Source organism: Canis lupus, chromosome 12 (genome assembly GCF_011100685.1).
Source record: "Canis lupus familiaris isolate Mischka breed German Shepherd chromosome 12, alternate assembly UU_Cfam_GSD_1.0, whole genome shotgun sequence".
NCBI lineage: Eukaryota > Metazoa > Chordata > Mammalia > Carnivora > Canidae > Canis > Canis lupus.
The window spans coordinates 7480124-7493882 of NC_049233.1; the positions used below are offsets into that span (position 1 = coordinate 7480124).

Sequence of the window (13759 nt, forward strand, 5' to 3'; positions counted from 1 at the left end):
ATGTGCATGTATTTCCTAGTTTCATCTGTCAGAGAGGCTTAGAAATAGTAACCAACCTAGTAGCAAGTGCTTCCACTGAGGTTTCTGAATGTCATTTCCCACTGGAAGGAACCAGGGTTTCTTGAAGAAATGGCTGATCACAGATTGGTGCAGGAAATGTACAAAATGAACCTGGGATGTCATGTCATATCAGAGATCAAAAAATTGCTAAGGTCTATGCAGATCATGTCAGAAGGACTCAAGAGCCAGTATGAAGAGGCTAAAGATGGGGACAATTTGAATGTCAATAATAATGACTGCAAATGATTAAAATACATCCATTTTGTTTAGTCCCATAAATTGAAAGTGGTTCAATTTTGGGGTATTATAACGATATTGTCATTATGGCTGAAAAGAGAGTCTTACTTTTAGAGATACATACTGAAATATTTACGGATAAGATAATAAAATTATCATATGGGATTGGTGTCAAAATAATCTGACAGAGAGGAAGTGGGTAACATATATATAAAACTTAGGTTGTCTGTGAGTTAACAGTTCTTTAAGCTGGGTGGTGGGTACTATTCCTTCTTCCTGAATAAGTAATAGGGTATTCAAAGAGGTGAATTTAAATACAAGGTTTAATGAAAGGAAGCTTGGCAATTATTCTGAAAATCTGAAAGGCCTTGGCAAATGTCATATGTATATCACAAGGTGGAGTGCCAAGGCAAAGCAAACGTGTCCTGTGGGAGACTGAATGTTTATAAAATAGTGGTCATATCTATTCTAATTTCTCCTTCCATGCCTTACTGGTAAGGCACATTAGCGATTCCTATAAACGTCTCCTAACAAAGAGGAGACAGTCATTACTGGCTGGCTCTCCCAGGTGAGAATACAGCCCAACATGATCTAGAAGCAGCCACCAAATGGGAAGGGGCTGTGGTGGCAGTAGCAGATGAAGTGGGAGAAGCACTGTGGGTAGAGGCTGACACCTAGATCTGGTCAGTGTCGTCACGGTGGGGCCCATTCCTATGGATATATGAACTCACAGGGTTCCAAGGCTTCCTCATGAACCTGTACAAGTGAAGATGCATGAAGAATGACATGCTACCAACAAAAATGGGAAAGAAACCCTTTGGTGGGAAACAAGACTAAAATCTTACAAAGCTTATTTTTCCCTGGCATCATTTTATGTTCTAAGTAATAACATTAAAATCTCATTAAAAAAAAAAAAAACGCCTATTTTTAAAGTAATTTTGAGCCCTATAAGGAGAGTACTGCTCTAATGAGAGTAGCCTGAACTATGAGACAAAGAGCAGGAGCTGTGGAAGAGGGAAGTTCTGAATCTTAAAACATAAAAGTAGGGTTGATATACCCTACTAGTTATTCATAATTGCAGCATTTTACTTTTTTTTTCCCCCATGAAAAGTTAGAGTGGATAGCAGGGGTTCTCAAGGAAGGAGTGTATATCTCACAAGACACTGGAAGGAGTAAGTGCTATTATTTGTAAGTGGCTTTAGGTGATTCTGAAGTACACTGTGCTCCAATTAGAGGACCACTCCCTTCTCGGTGGTCCCCGTAGGGTGACCGGCTGAGGCCTGTGTGCAGCCAAAATGCATCTGAGATCATCAATATAGAAAACTGGTCATTGCTATTTCAAATGCCCCTTTAAACTAAGCAGAGCTGCCATGTCAGACAAAGGATAGTGAAATCCCCCATGCTCTTCACGACTCACACCACCTCCCTGTCTGCCTGGCGTGGGGACAGCTCTGAGCTGTGAAGATGGTACGAGGAGGGCCAGAAGGGATCCCACCACAGGCCATCTACCAACAAGTGCACATCTATACTTGCCAACCTGCCCCACTGCTCCCATTCAGTTGAGGGACGATGACAGGCAGATGATTGCAGTGCTCTTTGCAGTCAAACTTGTGAGCATCATAGGAAAGGGCTAGAAGAAAAGTGTTTGACCAGAAACCAAACACAATTCCTGCATCTCTGCAGTCTTCTTTCGTCCTCTGACAATGCCTGAGACCATTATGGCTTCCGATGATGCTGACAAGTTCATTTTGGACAGAAAAATGCAGACCCACAACAGCATCCCTCACTACAACTGATCCTGACTTTCATCCCGTAATGGCCTCTCATGCCAAACAGACCTGTTTCTTGGATAATTACGGTATCCACCTGTTCTTCCCCCCAATAAGAACAGGAGGCTGATTTAAGTAGATGGTGCCTGCCATGTAGCATGTTCAAGAACGCAGTACCAAAAAAAAAAAAAAAAAGAACACAGTACACTGGGCTGGAATGAGTAGTCAAATGGTACCAATGCTGTGACTATGGACGTGGCTGGCTTTCTAAGATCCTTCTCAGTAAGGACACCTCTAACTACACAATCACATACACAGTGAGGCCTACAGTCTATAAGAAAACACAGGTAGCTGGTGCAAAGATGTATCCTCCCTGCAGTCATCTATCACCACAGTTCCATACAGCCCACAGAATTAAAAGCCTTGATAATCTCAGGTAATGCCTGGGCAGTGTTAACTTGCAAATTACTTATAAGTCATGACAGAGAGTAACACTCATATTTAATAGTAAAAGTTACTTCTGTAACAAAGGTAAAACCAACTTATTTATTTTAGCTGAGCTCTAAAATTTCTCTGTACATTAGAATAATGTCTACTCCTGCTACTTGGCTAACATTATTCTTCCAAATTTCCCGAAGTACAGGATTACATTTAGGATACAGCAGGTATTAAGGAAATTTAGTCTTATGACCATTCCAAGAATTAGTGAACAATTTGTAAGTTACACTCATCTTTTCCATTCTAGTCGTCACTGTGTTTTCAGAACATGTGTCAGTATGTTATGTGTCCCAGCATGGAGGGGACCTCGGAAGGAGAGGAGATATGGATCCCATCATAAAGGCAAAGAATTCTCTTTTAGATGGTACACAGTAGGGGTACCTGAACATACAGAGTCCCTTTTCCAAGAAGCTGCAATAAAGACAGATTCAAGGATCTAGTCAGTCAAATTAGGATCTTTGTGGGGTAGGAAAAGTCACTCCCAGTATCTAAAATGTCAAGACCTGGGATGGACTGTACATAATGCCAGACTAAATATGACCTAAAACAAAAACACAACACACCAGAGAACAACCAAATAGCAACTAAACCAAAATTAAAAATACTCTTCTGAAACATCAGTCGGACAGTATTTCCCACAGGATAACCTGAATTTCACAATGACAGTTCAGTTACTCTAGTCTTATTTAAATTACAGGCAGGCATTTTCTTGAGGTGAACTTGGCTAAACAGTGCAAATATGGACTGATGTGTCCACGGAAAAGTGACACTCTAATGGCGAGCATACCATTCATATCCAAAGGCCAAAATACCTCCATAGCCTTGGAAAGCATGAGCGTTGGATCAATATTCTACAGACTTCCCTGATCTTACCTACCATTAAATTAGAAAAGCCTTTGGTGTAAATGGCTTTGCCAGACTACTGTAAGCATTTCCACATAGCAAATCTGAATGCATCACTTGAACGTTTTCAATTCTTAACTCCTAGTGCAATATTTATATCCTTTTTTATCAGAATTATTATTTTGACTACTTCTAAAAATATAAGACTTCCCCTATGTCACTCAGCCATAAAGCATTCAAAGCAACCAGGTTGTAGTCAAAGCTGATTAAGAGGTGGGTTAAGATGAATTAATGAGATAGTATAGTATCTGAAGATCAAATATATAGGCATATATTTTAAAAAATGTAATTGCAATACTTACCTATTAGCCCTTTCTCGAGAGTGAAGGTTTTGTTTGTAAACATACATTCAAAAGCCACAATGTGAAAAATCTTGTTCACTGTGTTGTGGGTCCCAACTATTCGAATATACCTGGGGGTAAAGAGAACATTTGTTGAAGAAAATGAGCTTTCATCACAACCAATCCAAAGACAATAGAATAAGATACTGCAAACATGCAGAGTACCACGGCATGGACTAAGGGAGATCAACCTGACTTCAGACCCTCTATCTGCTCCTGAGGGTTAGCTCCAATTGAGCCTGGAAGAATTACAGCAAAATTGGGGAGATACCATTTTCCGGAGAATGAAGCAGAACTTAGATCTGATTCACCTAGAAAATCAAACCAGGTACTGATCAAGCTCAGCCCCTGAATGTCAGTATAATTCTATGTCTGTGAGACATTTACGCTGGAGAATAATGCCTCCTATCCTCATTTTGTGGTTAGGAATCTGCCTGTGCACAGGTGCACAAACACTCGCCAAATCAAATGTTTTCCAATTCAAGGAAAGATTTCATCCATTGGAGACAAATGCATGAAATCAATATTGCCTTCTTGTTTAACAGAAAAATCCACAGAAACTACTAAAAACCACTCACAGTTTTTTGTATTTCAACACTGCTCCTACATCCTTGTACAAAGTTAACCCCATATACTGATGCCAGCTCCCCACTCCGGCTCCAACCTCTCCCCCTACCCTACCCCACCCCACCCCCACTCCACTAGGCTGCTGGGAAGCGTTCTCCTGACCAGAGGAAGTGATCTGCAGAGGTGATACAGTCTACTCTGCAGCCTCCCTCCTGGCCACACAGATCTGGCATCTACACACAGTGCAGAGTTTCACAGGGCAGGCCTTGAGCATCCCGACCTATTCACCCTCTGTATCTCCCTGGAGGCTTCACCTCCTACAAACAAGCATTAACCTTGGAGTGACTTGTTCCTTTCACTCTCCAAAGAGACCTGACAGTTCACAGGTTAATGAACAGACAAACTCATTCTTCTGAGTGTCACACAAATCGCTGGGGAATGTGCCACACACTGTCTTACTGGGATTCAAAGGAAGAACCAGGAAAAAAAATAACTAGATTAAGTGATAACACTCTCCCAAATTATGAGCTATGTGCTCTGAAGGATGGGGTATATTAAATGAACACATTTCAATTAGGAGATGACAGACTGGGCAAGGTTTTAGTAATATCCTTCCTCTGCTGTGTAAAACAACCTTCGACTTCAATGATATAATTTTACTTCTGAGCTAATTGCCGTTCACTAATTTGGTAATTCCCTTACATTTCTCATCACTCCAAGTTAACTGTGTAATGTAAATGCCAATTTTTTAAAAAAAAGTCACATTAAGGAGACTATATTTGGGGTTTTTATATCATGAGCTATTTTCCCTCCTGTTCCATCAAGCATGAATCTCACAGCATTCCGGGTGCACCTCATTTAGCCATCTGCTCCTTGGCATGAGCTGGTCACTCATCTTCATAACCAATATAAATGCTACCTCCTGGGCTGGCTGCTCAGTGCGTCCATGCCCACTGCAGGGAGACACCATTCTTCCTGTATGGAGAGTCAGGGCCACCACTGCACTCATCAGAGCCCTCTGGTTAAGCAGGAGGTTGGCCTTGATCTATTCTCTCGAGCCCTCATTGGCAGAGACAAGGTACTGATGCTACTGGGTTTGGGTGGGTAGGTGGGGTTCATGTAAAATAAGTTCTAAATGGCCTGTGTGGAACTGGGGTTGTGCTGTTCTTTACTCGTGGCGCTGACAGTCTCTACAGACTTTCTGGAAGGGAAGGGGTGTGTTAAAGCCTGGCACATTGGCCTGAATCTAATTTTGTACATTTCCTTAAACCCACAGGAACACAACCAGCATAGCATTTTCAACTGCTCATGGTCATGACAGCCTGAGTGCTGCTGTCTGTAACCTTGGAGGGAATGGAGGGAATGTGGTTTGGGGAATTTGATCAGATCATTTTCCTGTTCCCTAGGTCAAGTCTCCACCAAAGCAGAGGCAGCTCTCCTAATGCTGTGCAAGATAGAGGAACCTGGAAGTGGCTGAGACAGAGACAGAGACAGAGAGAGAGAGAGAGAGAGAGAGAGAGAGAGGGAGAGAGAGGGAGAGAGAGGGAGGGAGAGAGAGAGGCAGAGACAAAGAGGGAGAAGTAGGCTCCCTGCAAGAAGCCCAATGTGGAACTCCATCCCGACCCCGGGATCACACCATGAGCCGAAGGCAGATGCTCAACCACTGAGCCACCCAGGCGGGAGTCCCCATTGGCAGTTCTTAAGGTTAATAGTCCAGGATGACCTAAGGGGATGCTGTAATGTTACCTCCCTCCCTTTCTTCCTTTCTTAAAACATTATGTTGAACCAGGTTCTTCAACTTTAGATAGTACTCATTTCCCAAATTTAACCCTGGCCCAAATATCAAAAATGGGAGAAAATATGCAACCTTTCTCTCCGCCATCCCCCAATTATAAGAAACTAAAAACAGAAAATTGTACTGGAATACATTTTACAGCCTTAATGATAGTGCTTGTGATAACAAACAAGATAATATATAAGGTTGGAAAAGCACTGAGACTGCTTCCAGATAAAAAGTTCTCTATAAATGAAGATAATGTTATCTCTGCTGCATAATCCCGAGGTCAAATTAGCAATTCACCACTGTACATCACACTTCTTGATTAGCCTGTTACACGTAATGCTCCTAACAAGTTTAATTATTCTGGGTCTACAATACTTTCTAAGTCTCCACAAAATTATAGCATAATTTACAAAAATGGCATGAAGTCTTTATTCAAATATGCATTTAAAAAAAAATGGTAACAAAGTCACAAGAAAGACACCATGCTCCTCTTTCCCAGCAAGGAGTGGTTTAGCACAGGACTCTGTTCTTCACCAAAGATCTGCACTAGAAGAAGAAAATAGGCTTCCATAAATCCCCCAATTTCGTGACCAGTAAGGGAACCTGGAGCTCTACGCTGAGAACTCAAGAGGCTCGGACCCATGAACGGTGCCTAGAGGGAGAGGGGCTGGCATGGACTCATCATGGACGATGAGCAGGGTTCCTTCATGGCACTCACAATGGAGCATCCTTGAGGCTGAAGAGAAGTTTCTGTTGCCCGAGCTATTGAAAATCCAAGGGATGGGGATGGGAGAGGGTCCCCCCCCCCTCTTTTTTGCAAAACAAAGCAAAACTCGCTTCTGGGTTGTAATACCTAAACAGGAGTAGATCTCACATTTTCTTTGCCACCAAAGACCGTGAGTAAGAGGTAGAGCTTAAGATGAATATTTTTTTTCTCCTTTCAGCATCATCTCTCCAAAGCACAGTCAGAGTCTGATTTAACCTGATAATAAGGGCAGTGGCAGCTAGTGACTTCATCAGTGCGCAAAGAGGAACACTGCTGAAAAATACAGCAGCCATCCTTTGTTCTCTCTGATCCTCAACAGCAGCTCAGACAGTTGGAAGATAATTAAAACTTAAACAGTGCCGAAGAAGGTAGCTATGCAACAGATTGGCCATTTCTGAGGAGGATGAATGCTGTCCACATGAGCCCTCATGTAACCGTCTGTTTCTAATATTCTCGTCCCTTCCCTGTGTTGGTTGTCTTCTTGTCACTCACGGAGACTGGATCTCTTACACGGTTCACAACAGGATGTTTCAAGGCAGAAGTTTCCAGGAGCTATAATATTGTGGGTGAAAGGAGATTCTGTCTTCTTTAATGAAATGAAATCTAAAACCTCCAAGGAGAGCATTCTAAAATTGAAAGGCACTACAGAGTTTTGAAGAGTGTGCTTTCGAGTCTAACAGAACCAGGTCTGTCACCCAGCCCTGTCACTTAATTAGTTCTGTCACTGTGGACAAAAAAAAAAAAAAAAAAAAAAAGCCTTAAACCTTTTGAACCTCAGTTTTCTTCTCTCTAAAATGAGGTCAATAACACAATCCTTATAAGATATTTAAATGAGATAAGAATTTAAAGTGTTTAATGCAGTGCTTGGCAGAAGAGGATATGATTAAACAGAAATTCAAGGAGGAGGTCACTGGATGCAAAATTTCTTGGTTTGGGCTTCGAGAATCCTGGTTGTCTGGAAGACTATTCCTAACTGTAGATGTTAAAATGGTGCATTCAGGAGGAGGCAGGCCCACCCAGGGGCAGACTTTGAGAACACAGAGTCTTGTCCTTCCTCTTCAGGTACCACAGCACAGGTGTGATGGCCACAGAGGTCGGCTACATTCTGGCTGCAGATTACCTGGCTCTATGGGATTTCCTTATTTAAGCTTTTAGTTTTTAGAAAAGTCTATTTAAAATGTTCTTGGCCTGACTCAGCTATACATGAAGAAGTAAGGAAAGAATCTTTTGCCCATATTTGGTCTAGCTACCCATACCCACAGAAGTTTCTTTTTTGTGCAAACCCTAGAAGTTTGGAGTTTTAATTCTTTTTTTTTTTTTAATTTGGAGTTTTAATTCATTAGGAAAAATACATTAGCATTTCCTAGCAGACAGATGTCATAATACTATGACCTAGAGGAATTCTGCTTTGAAGATTCCATCGCATTCTCCCCCTGTTCTGGGAAGGTACAGATTCCTTGCCTTAACCTATCTTTCTGTCATTTCTTGTCAGGATGCAACCAGATTTGATTGTCACATATCAAAGTCACATATGAAATATTTTTTTTTAACATATTAAGGCAAGTACAGAAAAGTAGAAAGTATAGAGAATAGCAACCAGTACATTCCCACTTTAAATCCTTTTGTATTCTCTAGTTTTTAGTTCTGGTGGACCACAAGCCTACCTGAGGTTACAGTGTTAACACTTAGCCTTTCCCTCTAGTTACAGGATCAATCAATGTCTATACTGAGCAGGTTCTACTGTAAGATAAAATTTAACTTGGTAAGAAATATTTAAATGAGCTCTCGAGAGATCAACTGAAGCCAAAATCCAGAGAATTCTACTCTTTGGTAAACAAAGTTTTATTCTCAAAGTGAATTTCATATTCTTGGGTTAAACAAAGACTCTGGAGGAAACTAGATTTAGCCTGAGACTGTGCACAAGAAGGGCTCCTTGACATTTTGGCTCTTCCTATGAGGTCGGCAGAGAACTCTGTTGTGGCCAGATGTGGTCCTCTAGCAAGAACCTTAGCTTCAGCATTTGCTAGGGACTTGTGACCATGTAGGGGTCTGGATTCACTTCCAAGATTTCCCATTTGACTCTTCCTTTCAAGGTGATGCTAAGAATGTACATAAATAATTCTCTGACCCAAGAAGCAGGTAATGTCTGCAGGTCTTGCCAGGATGGTATTTTCTTCCAGTGCTATGTACAGTGTTAGTGCTCTTATAATCAAACCGCAGATTGGAGGGGGAAATGACTTCAGGTCTTGTTGCTAAGGCAGCAAGTGGAAAACAGTTTACTGCCAGAATGACAAAAAGCTTCTAGAAAAAGCAGGTTGCAACAGAAAAGATTTGTTACTCTTAGAAAATCTTCCCTCTGGCTGATCTGTGGAGCTATAGATTCTCCTCTACTGCTTTAGCAAAGGGCCTCAGCAGCATTTGCTTATTTGGGAGAGGAAGAATTATTGAAAGGTTAAACAGTCTGTATCCAGAGTTAGCCCAAGCAGAAGCTGCTGTCTCAGAGAACAGCCCTGATGCTGTCTGTTAGGCCCTGCAGAGGGAGCAATCATGTTCTAGCACCTCCACTATTCAACCTGAAGGGCAAGTGAAACAAGTCATCTTAGTTTTCAGAGAAAATTGATGCTATATCAAATCAAGTATGCAGGGGGGATGAGATGGGTAAATAATTACTAACATGTCATAACCCATTGCTACCAAGACAGATCGTCATATTAGAGATAAATATTTAAGTGTTGTTTTTTATTTGGAGGAAATGTGAATTTTGAAAAGTAGGCCTTTTTCCTACCCTGAAATATGTAGAAACTATCCTGCCCTAATTATATGCCTTCAGCTTATGGAATTATATTTGGAATTAATATCACAAAAATAACTTAATTATAATATTTACATAAACCATATGAAAATGATAAAATCCATAATGTTTAATTTCCTGATTGCACATTTATAAATCAATATCCCTTGCAGGTATACTGGGTAAATCTGCTATTAATCAAGATTTAATAAACACCTACTAGGTGCAAAAAATTGTGCTAATAAGCACTGTGAGGAATGTACTCAAAAGATAAGACACACACGTTCATCTAAAGAAGGTTATCGTGCAGTTAGAAGGCAAGACTAAAACACAGTAGCAGTAGTGAAGAGGAAAATACAAGAACTTCTTATCTATTCACACATGGTGAAGAGGTTAGCCTAATCTTAAAACACCGAATTTTGCAATATGAATTTTAAAAGTCCTCCCTGTGAACTATTTTTGCTTCAAAGACCAAAATAAATATGGCTAAAAGAAAAATAATCCTTAATCCCTCTTTCTCTCATGCACAGACACATGCATGTGCACACACGCACACATGCGCACATGCAGGCACCCACACACACACAAATATTAACTTAGTATTTACTATGTTCTAGCTACTGTTGCTGGGCGCTGGGATACGGGGTTGAACAATACACATCAAATCTCTTTCCCATGGAATTTATATTTCAGGGTCAGGGGACAGTCAACAAAAAAATCAAATAATATCAAATAATTATTCTCTGATTAGTAGGTGATCTATTTAACACTGAATTTTACAAACAAACTCTAAACTGAAAGGTTAGACAAAACCTCTCCCCACAGGAATAAAAGAGTTAAATGGGAACACCACTCAGTCTGAGAACATGGATACAGTATAAATGAGCGTGAGGTGTAGACACAGCTCACCTATTATAGATATTTAGCAGGATATAGACAAAAATCTAATTAAGTATGCTTTTTAGGATCTCGAAAGAGGAACTGACTTGAATTTCATGGGAAGAAATGTCTTATTTATTTCATGGTTTAGTTTTTTTTTAATAATAAATTTATTTTTTATTGTTCAATTTGCCAACATACAGAATAACACCCAGTGCTCATCCCGTCAAGTGCCCCCCTTGGTGCCCATCACCCATTCACCCCCACCCCCCACCCTCCTCCCCTTCCACCACCCCTAGTTTGTTTCCCAGAGTTAGGAGTCTTTTTTTTTTTTTTTAAAGATTTTATTTATTTATGAGAGACACAGAGAGAGAGAGAGAGAGAGAGAGGCAGAGACACAGAGGGAGAAGCAGGCTCCATGCAGGGAGCCCGACGTGGGACTTGATCCCAGGACTCCAGGATCAGGCCCTGGACTGAAGGCGGCGCTAAACCACTGAGCCACCGGGCTGCCCCGAGTTAGGAGTCTTTATGTTCTGTCTCCCTTTCTGATATTTCCTACCCATTTCCTCTCCCTTCCCTTCTATTCCCTTTCACTATTATTTATATTCCCCAAATAAATGAGAACATATAATGTTTGTCCTTCTCTGATTGACTTATTTCACTCAGCATAATACCCTCCAGTTCCATCCACGTTGAAGCAAATGGTGGGTATTTGTCATTTCTAATGGCTGAGTAATATTCCATTGTATACATAGACCACATCTTCTTTATCTATTCATCTTTCGATGGACACCGAGGCTCCTTCCACAGTTTGGCTATTGTGGACATTGCTGCTATAAACATTGGGGTGCAGGTGTCCCGGCGTTTCATTGCATCTGTATCTTTGGGGTAAATTCCCAACAGTGCAATTGCTGGGTCGTAGGGCAGGTCTATTTTGAACTCTTTGAGGAACCTCCACACAGTTTTCCAGAGTGGCTGCACCATTTCACATTCCCACCAACAGTGTAAGAGGGTTCCCTTTTCTCCACATCCTCTCCAACACTTGTGGTTTCCTGCCTTGTTAATTTTCCCCATTCTCACTGGTGTGAGGTGGTAGTTTTCTTTTTGATCTTTGTTTTTTTCTCAGATTGTAATTTTCAAGGGATTATAAAGAGACAAAATGGGAAGTGGAGGATATAAAATAAAAAATGAATAAGGGAGAGAGGGAGTGACAGAAGGAGGGAGGGAAGAAAGAGAAGAAAGATAAAGGGAGGAGTGGGGGAAGGTGGAGAGGGGAAGAGCATGAATATGAATAAACCAATCCCTTTCTCTGTCTCTGTTATGTGCTAATGTGAACAAATCCCCATATGGGAATACTGTTAACCAATTTTATTACTAAATAAAACATTGAATCCAACACAAAGTATATTTTGAGAAATAGAAGTAAATTACCAAAAGTTCAACATTTGCATTTTTTCATTAACTTTTCTCCTAGCCCAAGATGCTGGGGGCAGGGGAGAGGATTTCACTACTTTTATCTTTTATTTTTTTTTATTTTTATTTTATTTATTTTTTTTTAATTTTTATTTATTTATGATAGTCACAGAGAGAGAGAGGCAGAGACACAGGCAGAGGGAGAAGCAGGCTCCATGCACTGGGAGCCCGACGTGGGATTCGATCCCGGGTCTCCAGGATTGTGCCCTGGGCCAAAGGCAGGCACCAAACCACTGCGCCACCCAGGGATCCCTACTTTTATCTTTTAAATGGCTGCATTATCTTTTTCAGTTTACCCAATAGGTTGTGCATTCCCACGAATGTAGACAAATGAGTCTAATGGAATTGTGCACTAGAGAAAAAACAGAAGAAAATTAAATTTGTTAAGTTTCCCTATGAATCTGTAAGAACTCATTTGGTGACTATGACCTGTAGCAAGCCTCTTTTAGGATCATGGTGAGTAAGGAAAGGTTCTTTTTTTTTAAAAAAAAAAAAAAGAAAAAAAAAACCCTAAGACTATGGTAGATGCATGCCATTTATTATAACTTGAAATTTTAAGAGCTGGAGGAGCTGCCCCTTCTCTTGTCCTTTTAGAGTAAAAGATTAAGTATAGAAGGAAGATAGGTAAATGGAAGGAGAAAGAATTTGCCTCTCCCCAGAAAAGAATCTAAGAAGCCTTCTAAGAATGTAAATATTTGACATAGTGAGAAATGAGACAGGAACTGTTCAAGACATTCAGAATAACAGAAGTGAAAACTCAGAGAATAACAAAGAGACTACAGGGGTAAGGAAATCACAGATCTTCACTCCAGACCCTTGAGAAACTAGCACTGGAATTAAAATAAAAGCCACCAACTTCTGAACACATCCCATGTGCTACCCTTTGCATGCATTATTTCCTTTAATGGAAAACCCATACTGTACACACTTATACAATCAGGCTGGAGATTTCAAAGCTCGACAGAACATAGGTCCCTCAAAGCCTCTGAATTCTTTATAGGCTATGCAAAGAAACCTGTGTTACAGGCATTAATAGCTCCTCAGAGAACTAGGTGAAATGTATGTAAGGAAAACAAACCCAAAACATAGAAGTCCCACACTTACCACCTACTATTCCCAAGTGCTTCAATGCTCACAGAAAATTTCTGGGACCCTCCTTTGCCCTTTAAGAAATTCTGGGCCTTTACCTAGAGAATACAGAATGGAGGGGGGGAAAAAAAGAAGGAAAGACAAATCCAGAGAATTCCTTGTTCATTTGAGCATTAGTGCAACTATGTACAAATCTACCAACCAGATGCAGAGTAATCAAAGTAAATAAAATAATATTACCAAAAGCTTGAGAAGAATGCTCACCACCAACACCACAAAATATGCAAATGATAACAGAAGAGAGAAAGAGGAAAGTATTTTTGTCCTAGGTGCAAATGCCAGTATGGGTATGTATAATGTGCTATCTCAGGGGTTGTTAAAGCTGGAAGTGCATGACTGATCACACTGTACCCCAGGTTCCAAATAGCATGAAGGATTACTAATTTCAGCACTACTGGTATAAGAGATTTTGCTGCTAAAATCTGTCAGTGTGGTAGAACTTTAACACCAGCAACAGAGAAAAAAGCAAGAGGCTCCACCTGGCAGTATCTGGTGGTCTACAAAATATGTAGCTTATAGCACACAGGCTGAGAAGACATGGGC

The 13759-nt window shown here is 40.7% G+C and overlaps 1 protein-coding gene across 7 annotated transcripts in view; it reads right to left on the bottom strand.

Annotated features, from left to right (window-relative positions):
• BTBD9 (BTB domain containing 9) overlaps nucleotides 1-13759 on the bottom strand; it is a 410049-nt gene that overhangs the window by 139810 nt on the left and 256480 nt on the right. For all 7 annotated transcript variants that reach the window (XM_038553945.1, XM_038553942.1, XM_038553943.1 and 4 more), the window contains one exon: nucleotides 3770-3879. In XM_038553945.1, the coding sequence (XP_038409873.1) occupies nucleotides 3770-3879 (110 nt within the window). The remainder of the gene's footprint in view (nucleotides 1-3769; nucleotides 3880-13759) is intronic.